This window comes from Oncorhynchus tshawytscha, linkage group LG10 (genome assembly GCF_018296145.1).
Source record: "Oncorhynchus tshawytscha isolate Ot180627B linkage group LG10, Otsh_v2.0, whole genome shotgun sequence".
NCBI lineage: Eukaryota > Metazoa > Chordata > Actinopteri > Salmoniformes > Salmonidae > Oncorhynchus > Oncorhynchus tshawytscha.
Genome location: NC_056438.1, coordinates 52,986,104 through 52,999,086, shown reverse-complemented (window position 1 = coordinate 52,999,086; position 12,983 = coordinate 52,986,104). Strand labels below are relative to the sequence as shown.

Below are 12,983 nucleotides of genomic sequence, written 5' to 3'. Positions count from 1 at the left end.
TGTTTCTGTTTCACTTCATACAGCTGGTTTCTGTCTCACTTCATACAGCTTGTTTCTGTTTCACTTCATACAGCTGGTTTCTGTTTCACTTCATACAGCTGGTTTCTGTTTCACTTCATACAGCTTGTTTCTGTTTCACTTCATACAGCTTGTTTCTGTTTCACTTCATACAGCTTGTTTCTGTTTCACTTCATACTGCTTGTTTCTGTTTCACTTCATACAGCTTGTTTCTGTTTCACTTCATACGCTTCTCGAGATATCAGCCTCCCTGATAGGAGAAACACATTGGGGTTAGAGGTTTACCTTCACTCCTGCTAGCATCCCTGTGGTGGACACACTGAAGTCCAGGTAGGCCAGTGTGTCTGGGTTGGAGGGCTTGTACAACAATGGAGGTTTCTTCTTTGGCAGATCGTCTAGAGGACAGAGAGACAAAGGACAAGACCACTGTTACATTCTTAAATACATTCTTAAGTAGAGGATACATTACATCGTCATTAGTCTCGATTGGTCGTAAGATCTCTGCGTCGGTGTCTCTTGTAAAGAAGTCCAGACCCCCGGGCTAAAGTGGGTAATGTCTGACTGAGGTGACTGTTGCAGCGTGGGTAATGGAGTCTCTTACCTGTGTCCAGGACAGGAGGCCAGGACCTGACGTCCACTGCTGCTGAGGCCTCCTTCGACCTCAGCAGTTTACAGATCACCGCTGTGGTCATCATACACGCCGAGCGGCTCACCTGGGGCCAAACTCACACGTTGAGACAAGCAAATACAAGTTTGGATACACACAAGTTTATACATGCACGCGCAAACGCACTGTAAAATGCTCCAGAAAGACGAGGCCTACTCTGTCACCTTCGAGGATCCAGCTCCCTTTAACGTGACCTCTTATGCATCATCTTGGTCTACATTTTCTCTAATGAAAGGTCAGTTGTGATGCGATGACGACTTGATACAGAGGACGTCAACCGAAGCACTTACCTCCACGATCATCTTCACTGTGGGCAGAGTGGTGGCTATGTTCTGGGGGTGCGGAGGTCGCACAGTGATTGGCACGCAGCCCGCATACAGGCACCCGTAGAACGCTGCGATCAGGTCAATCCCTGCATGAAGGACACAGAGAGAGAGAGGATATTAGTTCTGGTCCGTCAGTCCATGAGTCCCCGTGCCAAATCGGAACCATCCTCCCGACCGACAGAAAGACACTGCACCCTCAGGACAAGGTGTCGTATTGAGCAGGCTGTCCAAGAGACAGTTAATTGAATGGCTCTCTCAGGCAATCTCCCTTGTCAGGATTTTGTCCTGCTTGACTGAGCCTTTTCATTATGGACCTATGGTTCACTTTAACGCTTGAATTTCTCTGGCTCCCAAATACTAACGGAGTTCCAAATTAGAATTGTACCTTTTAAATCTTGGAACACCCAGGGCCTTCTCTGTGTGTACCCTTAAAGATCAGCACACTCTTGTGGGAAGTGCTATTCTATCAAAGAGATGTGGCTCAGGCCCTGGCTTGGAAGCACAGAGAGATTCTAGATTGATGAATGATAACTGACAACACATGACTGCTGGTGATAAACCCAGTTAGAGACGTGTGATCTGTGTGTCAGCCCGAGTCCCAGGCAGCAGCCGTACCAGGGGGGTAGACGAGCGCAACGTGATCCCCGTCCTGCAGGTGTCCTCGCTCCGCCAGCATGGTGGCAATCTTCTCTGCTCTCTTATGCAATTGGACACATGTCAGAGAGCTGGCTATCGTCCCCTGTGGTCACACACACGAAGACACAGGCACACACACATAAGAGAGATAAGATGCGAGAGAGACAAAAAGAAAGAGGGGGAGAAAAACAGAGCGAGAGACAGAGGGAGCAAGAAAATTATGATTTACAGTTTAAAGTTTCAATAGGTCTTTGATAGGGCTACTTCAAATAAAATCCTCATGGGTCTCAATACAAAGTGAGAACACTCAACTATTTCAGCTGCTACTGCTGTGTGTACAAAACATGTCAGGAGTCAGATGTGAACAATGCCAATACAGCCTTTAGCCAGGTCTCACTCACCCTGCAGTTGAGAAGTGTGTAAAGCACATGGTCCGGAGTGGTCTGGGCCCTCCATTGTAACACTTCAGAGAGGAAGAGGAACTAAAATATACAAAAGAAGGGAAAATAAAATAAGCCTCTGGCTGGATCACACACTCCGAGAGGAGAGGAGCCATTCTGCCTCAGTGTTCAACTCAGACAGGAAGTGTGTGTCACAAAAGGCACCCTATTCTCTATGTAGAGTGCACTACTTTTGACCAGGGAATGCATCGGGTTCTGGTCAAAAGAAGTGCCCTATATAGGGAATAGGGTGCCATTTCAGACATCGCCTAGGAGAGAAAGGTACAGTAATTAAATCCCTGAGTACCATTGGCTAAAACATGTCTGCCTTAATCACAAAATCTGTTAGCCTATTGAGGAGAAGCTGTTACATTTGATTAATTTAGCAGATGCTCTTATCCACAGCAACTACAGTTAGTGAATTCATCTTAAGATCGCTAGGTAGGACAACCACATATCACAGTAAGTATAGTAAGTATATTTTTCCTCAATAAAGTATCTACACAAAAGTATGTTGACACCCCTTCAAATGAATGGAATCGGCTATTTCAGCCTCACAGATTGCTGACAGGTGTATAAAATCGAACACACAACCATGCAATCTCCATAGACAAACATTGACAGTAGAATAGCCTTACTGAAGAGCTCAGTCATTTTCAACATGGCACCGTCATAGGATGCCACTTTTCCAACAAGTCAGTTCGTAAACTTTCTGCCCTGCTAGAGCTGCCCCGGTCAACTGTAAGGGCTGTTATTGTGAAGTGGAAATGTCTTGGAGCAAGAGCTCAGCCACGAAGTGGTATGCCACACAACCTCACAGAATGGGACCGCCGAGTGCTGGCGCGTAAAAAACGTCTGTCCTTGCAGCAATGTTCCAACATCTAGTGGAATGCCTTCCCAGAAGAGTGGAGGCTGTTTTTGCAACAGGAAGGGGGACCAACTCCATATAAATGCCCATGTTTTGGAATGACATGTTCGACGAGCAGGTGTCCACAAACTTTTGGTCATGTAGCGTATCAGCAAAGTCAGAGCTTCATATTAGAAGGTGACACGCTGAGTTCTTACACATATCATTCTTTTAGCACAATGACCTGCTCTCATAACATTTCAAAATGCTGAAGGCACTGGTTCAGTTGCTGAGAGAGACAGAGAGGGAGAGAGACAGAGAGGGAGAGAGAGAGACAGAGACAGAGACAGACAGAGAGGGAGAGAGAGAGACAGAGAGGGAGAGTGAGAGACAGAGAAGGCGAGAGACAGAGAAGGCGAGAGACAGAGAAGGCGAGAGACAGAGAAGGCGAGAGACAGAGAAGGGGAGAGAGACAGAGGGAGAGAGACAGAGAGGGAGAGAGACAGAGAGGGAGAGAGACAGAGAGACAGAGAGGGAGAGAGACAGAGAGACAGAGAGACAGAGAGACAGAGAGGGAGAGAGACAGAGAGACAGAGAGGGAGAGAGACAGAGAGGGAGAGAGACAGAGAGGGAGAGAGACAGAGAGGGAGAGAGACAGAGAGAGAGAGAGACAGAGAGACAGAGAGACAGAGAGGGAGAGAGACAGAGAGACAGAGAGGGAGAGAGACAGAGAGACAGAGAGGGAGAGAGACAGAGAGGGAGAGAGACAGAGAGGGAGAGAGACAGAGAGGGAGAGAGACAGAGAGGGAGAGAGACGGAGAGGGAGAGAGACGGAGGGAGAGAGACGGAGACGGAGAGAGACAGAGACGGAGAGAGACAGAGAGACGGAGAGAGACAGAGAGACGGAGAGGGAGAGAGACGGAGAGGGAGAGAGACGGAGAGGGAGAGAGACGGAGAGGGCGAGAGACGGAGAGGGCGAGAGACAGAGAGGGCGAGAGACGGAGAGAGACAGAGAGGGCGAGAGACGGAGAGAGACAGAGAGGGCGAGAGACGGAGAGGGCGAGAGACAGAGAGACAGAGAGACAGAGAGACAGAGAGGGAGAGAGAGAGAGGGAGAGAGACAGAGAGGGAGAGAGACAAAGAGGGAGAGAGACAGAGAGGGAGAGAGACAGAGAGGGAGAGAGACAGAGGGAGAGAGACGGAGAGGGAGAGAGACGGAGGGAGAGAGACGGAGACGGAGAGAGACAGAGACGGAGAGAGACAGAGAGACGGAGAGAGACAGAGAGACGGAGAGGGAGAGAGACGGAGAGGGAGAGAGACGGAGAGGGAGAGAGACGGAGAGGGCGAGAGACGGAGAGGGCGAGAGACGGAGAGGGCGAGAGACGGAGAGAGACAGAGAGGGCGAGAGACGGAGAGAGACAGAGAGGGCGAGAGACGGAGAGGGCGAGAGACAGAGAGACAGAGAGACAGAGAGGGAGAGAGACAGAGAGGGAGAGAGACAGAGAGGGAGAGAGACAGAGAGGGAGAGAGACGGAGAGGGAGAGAGACGGAGAGGGAGAGAGACGGAGAGGGAGAGAGACAGAGACGGAGAGAGACGGAGACGGAGAGAGACAGAGAGACGGAGAGAGACAGAGAGACGGAGAGGGAGAGAGACGGAGAGGGAGAGAGACGGAGAGGGCGAGAGACGGAGAGGGCGAGAGACGGAGAGGGCGAGAGACAGAGAGGGCGAGAGACGGAGAGAGACAGAGAGGGCGAGAGACGGAGAGAGACAGAGAGGGCGAGAGACGGAGAGGGCGAGAGACAGAGAGGGCGAGAGACGAGAGAGAGACAGAGAGACGGAGAGGGAGAGAGACGGAGAGGGAGAGAGACGGAGAGGGAGAGAGACGGAGAGGGAGAGAGACGGAGAGAGACAGAGAGGGCGAGAGACGGAGAGAGACAGAGAGACGGAGAGAGACAGAGAGACGGAGAGGGAGAGAGACGGAGAGGGAGAGAGACGGAGAGGGAGAGAGACGGAGAGAGACAGAGAGGGCGAGAGACGGAGAGAGACGGAGAGAGACAGAGAGGGCGAGAGACAGAGAAGGCGAGAGACAGAGAAGGCGAGAGACAGAGAAGGCGAGAGACAGAGAAGGGGAGAGAGACAGAGAGGGAGAGAGACAGAGAGGAGAGAGACAGAGAGACAGAGACAGAGAGGGAGAGAGACAGAGAGGAGAGAGACAGAGAGGGGGAGAGACAGAGGGGGAGAGACAGAGGGGGAGAGACAGAGGGGGAGAGACAGAGGGGGAGAGACAGAGGGGGAGAGACAGAGGGGGAGAGACAGAGGGGGAGACAGAGGGAGAGAGAGACAGAGGGAGAGAGACAGAGAGGGAGAGAGACAGAGAGGGAGAGAGACAGAGAGGGAGAGAGACAGAGGGGGGCAGAGAGGGCGAGAGACAGAGAGGGCGAGAGACAGAGAGGGCGAGAGACAGAGAGGGCGAGAGACAGAGAGGGCGAGAGACAGAGAGGGCGAGAGACAGAGAGGGCGAGAGACAGAGAGGGAGAGAGACAGAGAGGGAGAGAGACAGAGAGGAGAGAGACAGAGAGGGAGAGAGACAGAGAGGGAGAGAGACAGAGAGGGAGAGAGACAGAGAAGGAGAGGGAGAGAGACGGAGAGGGAGAGAGACGGAGAGGGCGAGAGACGGAGAGGGCGAGAGACGGAGAGAGGGAGAGACAGAGAGGGCGAGACAGAGAGGGCGAAACAGAGAGGGCGAGACAGATAGACAGAGAAGGCGAGAGACAGAGAAGGCGAGAGACAGAGAAGGGGAGAGAGACAGAGAGGGAGAGAGACAGAGAGACAGAGAGGGAGAGAGACAGAGAGGGAGAGAGACAGAGAGGGAGAGAGACAGAGACGGAGAGAGACAGAGAGACGGAGAGAGACAGAGAGACGGAGAGAGACAGAGAGACGGAGAGGGAGAGAGACGGAGAGGGGGCGAGACAGAGAGAGGGCGAGACAGAGAGAGGGAGAGACAGAGAGAGGGAGAGACAGAGAGAGGGAGAGACAGAGAGGGGGAGAGACAGAGAGGGAGAGAGACGGAGAGGGCGAGAGACGGAGAGGGCGAGAGACGGAGAGAGACAGAGAGGGCGAGAGACGGAGAGAGACAGAGAGACGGAGAGAGACAGAGAGACGGAGAGGGAGAGAGACAGAGAGACAGAGAGGGCGAGAGACAGAGAGGGCGAGAGACAGAGAGGGCGAGAGACAGAGAGGGCGAGAGACAGAGAAGGGGAGAGAGACAGAGAAGGGAGAGAGACAGAGAGGGAGAGACAGAGAGAGGGAGAGACAGAGAGGGGGAGAGACAGAGAGGGGGAGAGACGGAGAGGGCGAGAGACGGAGAGGGCGAGAGACGGAGAGGGCGAGAGACGGAGAGAGACAGAGAGGGCGAGAGACGGAGAGAGACAGAGAGAGACAGAGAGGGCGAGAGACAGAGAGGGCGAGAGACAGAGAGGGCGAGAGACAGAGAGGGCGAGAGACAGAGAAGGCGAGAGACAGAGAAGGCGAGAGACAGAGAGGGCGAGAGACAGAGAAGGGGAGAGAGACAGAGAGGGGGAGAGAGACAGAGAGGGAGAGACAGAGAGGGAGAGAGACAGAGAGGGAGAGAGACAGAGAGGGGGAGAGACAGAGGGGGAGAGACAGAGGGGAGAGACAGGGGGAGAGACAGAGGGGGAGAGACAGAGGGAGAGAGACAGAGAGGGAGAGAGACAGAGAGGGAGTGAGACAGAGAGGGAGAGAGACAGAGAAGGAGAGGGAGAGAGACGGAGAGGGAGAGAGACGGAGAGGGAGAGAGACGGAGAGGGCGAGAGACGGAGAGGGCGAGAGACGGAGAGAGGGAGAGACAGAGAGGGCGAGACAGAGAGGGCGAGACAGATAGACAGAGAAGGCGAGAGACAGAGAAGGCGAGAGACAGAGAAGGGGAGAGAGACAGAGAGGGAGAGAGAGAGAGGGAGAGAGACAGAGAGGGAGAGAGACAGAGAGACGGAGAGACAGAGAGACAGAGAGGAGAGAGACAGAGACGGAGAGAGACAGAGAGACGGAGAGAGACAGAGAGACGGAGAGGGAGAGAGACGGAGAGGGAGAGAGACGGAGAGAGGGCGAGACAGAGAGAGGGAGAGACAGAGAGAGGGAGAGACAGAGAGGGGGAGAGACAGAGAGGGGGAGAGACAGAGAGGGGGAGAGACAGAGAGGGGGAGAGACAGAGAGGGGGAGAGACAGAGAGGGGGAGAGACAGAGGGGGAGAGACAGAGGGGGAGAGACAGAGGGGGAGAGACAGAGGGGGAGAGACAGAGAGGGGTAGAGGGGGAGAGACAGAGAGGGAGAGACAGAGAGGGGTAGAGGGGGAGAGACCGAGAGGGCGAGAGACAGAGAGAGGGCGAGACAGAGAGAGGGAGAGACAGAGAGAGGGAGAGACAGAGAGAGGGAGAGACAGAGAGAGGGAGAGACAGAGAGGGGGAGAGACAGAGAGGGGGAGAGACAGAGACGGAGAGAGACAGAGAGACGGAGAGAGACAGAGAGACGGAGAGAGACAGAGAGACGGAGAGGGAGAGAGACGGAGAGGGGCGAGACAGAGAGAGGGCGAGACAGAGAGAGGGAGAGACAGAGAGAGGGAGAGACAGAGAGAGGGAGAGACAGAGAGGGGGAGAGACAGAGAGGGAGAGAGACGGAGAGGGCGAGAGACGGAGAGGGCGAGAGACGGAGAGGGCGAGAGACGGAGAGAGACAGAGAGGGCGAGAGACGGGAGAGAGACAGAGAGACGGAGAGAGACAGAGAGACGGAGAGGGAGAGAGACGGAGAGGGCGAGAGACGGAGAGAGACAGAGAGGGCGAGAGACGGAGAGAGACAGAGAGAGACAGAGAGAGACAGAGAGGGCGAGAGACGGAGAGGGCGAGAGACAGATAGGGCGAGAGACAGAGAAGGCGAGAGACAGAGAAGGGGAGAGACAGAGAAGGGGAGAGAGACAGAGAGGGAGAGAGACAGAGAGACAGAGACAGAGAGGGAGAGAGACAGAGAGGGAGAGAGACAGAGAGGGGGAGAGACAGAGGGGAGAGACAGAGGGGGAGAGACAGAGGGGGAGAGACAGAGGGGGAGAGACAGAGAGGGGGAGAGACAGAGAGGGGGAGAGACAGAGAGGGGAGAGACAGAGAGGGGGAGAGACAGAGAGGGGGAGAGACAGAGAGGGGGAGAGACAGAGAGGGGGAGAGACAGAGGGGGAGAGACAGGGGGAGAGACAGAGGGGGAGAGACAGAGGGGGAGAGACAGAGAGGGAGAGACAGAGGGGGAGAGACAGAGAGGGGGAGAGAGAGAGAGGGGAGAGACAGAGAGAGGGAGAGACAGAGAGGGGGAGAGACAGAGAGGGGGAGACAGAGAGGGCGAGACAGAGAGGGAGAGAGGGAGAGAGACAGAGAGGGAGAGAGACAGAGAGGGAGAGAGACAGAGAAGGAGAGAGACAGAGACAGAGGGGGAGAGACAGAGGGGGAGAGACAGAGAGGGGGAGAGACAGAGAGGGCGAGACAGAGAGGGCGAGAGACAGAGAGGGAGAGAGACAGAGAGGGCGAGAGACAGAGAGGGCGAGAGACAGAGAGGGCGAGAGACAGAGGGCGAGAGACAGAGAGGGCGAGAGACAGAGAGGCCGAGAGACAGAGAGGCCGAGAGACAGAGGGCGAGAGACAGAGAGGGCGAGAGACAGAGAGGGCGAGAGACAGAGAGGGCGAGAGACAGAGAGGGCGAGAGACAGAGAGGGCGAGAGACAGAGAGGGCGAGAGACAGAGAGGGCGAGAGACAGAGAGGGCGAGAGACAGAGAGGGCGAGAGACAGAGAGGGCGAGAGACAGAGAGGGCGAGAGACAGAGAGGGCGAGAGACAGAGAGGGAGAGAGACAGAGAGGGAGAGTGATAGAGAGGGAGAGTGATAGAGAGGGAGAGAGACCGAGAGGGAGAGACAGAGAGGGAGAGAGACAGAGAGGGAGAGTGATAGAGAGGGAGAGTGATAGAGAGGGAGAGAGACCGAGAGGGAGAGACAGAGAGGGAGAGACAGAGAGGGAGAGACAGAGAGGGGGAGACAGAGAGGGAGAGTGATAGAGAGGGAGAGAGACAGAGAGGGAGAGACAGAGAGGGAGAGACAGAGAGGGAGAGACGGAGAGACAGAGAGACGGAGAGACAGAGAGGGGGAGAGACAGAGAGGGGGAGAGACAGAGACAGAGAGGGGGAGAGACAGAGAGGGGGAGAGACAGAGGGGGAGAGACAGAGAGGGGGAGAGACAGAGAGGGGGAGAGACAGAGAGGGGGAGACAGAGAGGGAGAGAGACAGAGAGGGAGAGAGACAGAGAGGGAGAGAGACAGAGAGGGAGAGAGGAAGAGAGACAGAGAGGGAGAGAGACAGAGAGGGAGAGAGACAGAGACAGAGAGGGAGAGAGACAGAGAGGGAGAGAGACAGAGAGGGAGAGACAGAGAGGGAGAGACAGAGAGGGGGAGACAGAGAGGGCGAGAGACAGAGAGGGCGAGAGACAGAGGGCGAGAGACAGAGAGGGCGAGAGACAGAGAGGGCGAGAGACAGAGAGGGCGAGAGACAGAGAGACAGAGACAGAGACAGAGAGACGGAGAGACAGAGAGAGGGAGAGACAGAGAGGGGGAGAGACAGAGACGGCGAGAGACAGAGACGGCGAGAGACAGAGAGGGCGAGAGACAGAGAGGGCGAGAGACAGAGAGGGCGAGAGAGAGAGACAGAGAGGGAGAGACAGAGAGGGAGAGACAGAGAGGGAGAGAGACAGAGAGGGAGAGAGACAGAGAGGGGGAGAGAGAGAGGGGGAGAGACAGAGAGGGAGAGACACAGAGAGGGAGAGACAGAGAGGGGGAGACACAGAGGGGGGAGAGACAGAGAGGGGGAGACAGAGAGGGGGAGACAGAGAGACGGCGAGAGACAGAGAGGGCGAGAGAGAGAGACAGAGAGGGAGAGAGACAGAGAGGGAGAGAGACAGAGAGGGAGAGAGACAGAGAGGGGGAGAGAGAGAGGGGGAGAGACAGAGAGGGAGAGACAGAGAGGGGGAGACACAGAGGGGGAGAGACAGAGAGGGGGAGACAGAGAGGGGGAGACAGAGAGACGGCGAGAGACAGAGAGGGCGAGAGAGAGAGGGGGAGAGAGAGAGGGGGAGAGACAGAGAGGAGAGAGACAGAGAGGGAGAGAGAGAGAGGGGGAGAGAGAGAGGGGGAGAGACAGAGAGGGAGAGACAGAGAGGGAGAGACAGAGAGGGGGAGACACAGAGGGGGAGAGACAGAGAGGGGGAGACAGAGAGGGGGAGACAGAGAGGGGGAGACAGAGAGGGCGAGAGACAGAGAGACGGAGAGACAGAGAGACAGAGAGACAGAGAGACAGAGAGACAGAGAGACAGAGAGACAGAGAGACAGAGAGACAGAGGGCGAGAGACAGAGGGCGAGAGACAGAGGGCGAGAGACAGAGGGCGAGAGACAGAGGGCGAGAGACAGAGGGCGAGAGACAGAGAGGGCGAGAGACAGAGAGGGCGAGAGACAGAGAGGGCGAGAGACAGAGAGGGCGAGAGACAGAGAGGGCGAGAGACAGAGAGGGCGAGAGACAGAGAGGGGGAGAGACAGAGAGGGGGAGAGACAGAGGGGGAGAGACAGAGGGGGAGAGACAGAGGGGGAGAGACAGAGGGGGAGAGACAGAGGGGGAGAGACAGAGAGGGAGCGACAGAGAGGGAGAGACAGAGAGGGGAGAGACAGAGAGGGGGAGAGAGAGAGAGGGGAGAGACAGAGAGAGGGAGAGACAGAGAGGGGGAGAGACAGAGAGGGGGAGACAGAGAGGGCGAGACAGAGAGGGAGAGAGGGAGAGAGACAGAGAGGGAGAGAGACAGAGAGGGAGAGAGACAGAGAAGGAGAGAGACAGAGACAGAGGGAGAGAGACAGAGGGGGAGAGACAGAGAGGGGGAGAGACAGAGAGGGCGAGACAGAGAGGGCGAGAGAGAGAGAGGGAGAGAGACAGAGAGGGCGAGAGACAGAGAGGGCGAGAGACAGAGAGGGCGAGAGACAGAGAGGGCGAGAGACAGAGAGGGCGAGAGACAGAGAGGGCGAGAGACAGAGAGGGCGAGAGACAGAGGGCGAGAGACAGAGAGGGCGAGAGACAGAGAGGGCGAGAGACAGAGAGGGCGAGAGACAGAGAGGGCGAGAGACAGAGAGAGAGAGAGACAGAGAGACAGAGAGACAGAGAGGGAGAGACAGAGAGGGCGAGAGACAGAGAGGGCGAGAGACAGAGAGGGCGAGAGACAGAGAGGGAGAGAGACAGAGAGGGAGAGTGATAGAGAGGGAGAGTGATAGAGAGGGAGAGAGACCGAGAGGGAGAGACAGAGAGGGAGAGACAGAGAGGGAGAGACAGAGAGGGGGAGACAGAGAGGGAGAGACAGAGAGGGCGAGAGACAGAGAGGGCGAGAGACAGAGGGCGAGAGACAGAGAGGGAGAGACAGAGAGGGAGAGACAGAGAGGGAGAGACGGAGAGACAGAGAGACGGAGAGACAGAGAGACGGAGAGACAGAGAGGGGGAGAGACAGAGACAGAGAGGGGGAGAGACAGAGAGGGGGAGAGACAGAGGGGGAGAGACAGAGAGGGGGAGAGACAGAGAGGGGGAGAGACAGAGAGGGGGAGACAGAGAGGGAGAGAGACAGAGAGGGAGAGAGACAGAGAGGGAGAGAGACAGAGAGGAAGAGAGACAGAGAGGAGAGAGACAGAGAGGGAGAGAGACAGAGAGGGAGAGACAGAGAGGGAGAGACAGAGAGGGGGAGACAGAGAGGGCGAGAGACAGAGAGGGCGAGAGACAGAGGGCGAGAGACAGAGAGGGCGAGAGACAGAGGGCGAGAGACAGAGAGGGCGAGAGACAGAGAGGGCGAGAGACAGAGAGGGCGAGAGACAGAGAGACAGAGACAGAGACAGAGAGACGGAGAGACAGAGAGACAGAGAGGGGGAGAGACAGAGACGGCGAGAGACAGAGAGGGCGAGAGACAGAGAGGGCGAGAGAGACAGAGAGGGAGAGAGACAGAGAGGGGGAGAGAGAGAGGGGGAGAGACAGAGAGGGAGAGACACAGAGAGGGAGAGACAGAGAGGGGGAGACACAGAGGGGGAGAGACAGAGAGGGGGAGACAGAGAGGGGGAGACAGAGAGACGGCGAGAGACAGAGAGGGCGAGAGAGAGAGACAGAGAGGGAGAGAGACAGAGAGGGAGAGAGACAGAGAGGGAGAGAGACAGAGAGGGGGAGAGAGAGAGGGGGAGAGACAGAGAGGGAGAGACACAGAGAGGGAGAGACAGAGAGGGGGAGACACAGAGGGGGAGAGACAGAGAGGGGGAGACAGAGAGGGGGAGACAGAGAGGGGGAGACAGAGAGGGCGAGAGACAGAGAGGGAGAGAGACAGAGAGGGAGAGAGAGAGAGACAGAGAGACGGAGAGACAGAGAGACAGAGAGACAGAGAGACAGAGAGACAGAGAGGGAGAGACAGAGGGCGAGAGACAGAGGGCGAGAGACAGAGGGCGAGAGACAGAGGGCGAGAGACAGAGGGCGAGAGACAGAGGGCGAGAGACAGAGGGCGAGAGACAGAGAGGGAGAGTGATAGAGAGGGAGAGAGACAGAGAGGGAGAGACAGAGAGGGAGAGACAGAGAGGGGGAGACAGAGAGGGCGAGAGACAGAGAGGGCGAGAGACAGAGAGGGCGAGAGACAGAGGGCGAGAGACAGAGGGCGAGAGACAGAGAGGGCGAGAGACAGAGAGGGCGAGAGACAGAGAGGGCGAGAGACAGAGAGGGCGAGAGACAGAGAGGGCGAGAGACAGAGAGGGCGAGAGACAGAGAGACAGAGAGACAGAGACGGAGAGACAGAGAGGGAGAGACAGAGGGGGAGAGACAGAGGGGGAGAGACAGAGGGGAGAGACAGAGGGGGAGAGACAGAGAGGGGGAGAGACAGAGAGGGGGAGAGACAGAGAGGGGGAGAGACAGAGAGGGCGAGAGACAGAGAGGGGGAGAGACAGAGAGGGA

General features: G+C 56.5%; 1 protein-coding gene across 18 annotated transcripts in view; it reads right to left on the bottom strand.

Annotated features, from left to right (window-relative positions):
• LOC112259592 (disco-interacting protein 2 homolog C) overlaps nucleotides 1-12,983 on the bottom strand; it is a 255,580-nt gene that overhangs the window by 15,067 nt on the left and 227,530 nt on the right. For all 18 annotated transcript variants that reach the window (XM_042328721.1, XM_042328723.1, XM_042328722.1 and 15 more), the window contains 5 exons: nucleotides 2,049-2,129; nucleotides 1,627-1,750; nucleotides 976-1,097; nucleotides 620-731; nucleotides 304-413 (listed from right to left, as the gene is read on the bottom strand). In XM_042328721.1, the coding sequence (XP_042184655.1) occupies nucleotides 304-413; nucleotides 620-731; nucleotides 976-1,097; nucleotides 1,627-1,750; nucleotides 2,049-2,129 (549 nt within the window). The remainder of the gene's footprint in view (nucleotides 1-303; nucleotides 414-619; nucleotides 732-975; nucleotides 1,098-1,626; nucleotides 1,751-2,048; nucleotides 2,130-12,983) is intronic.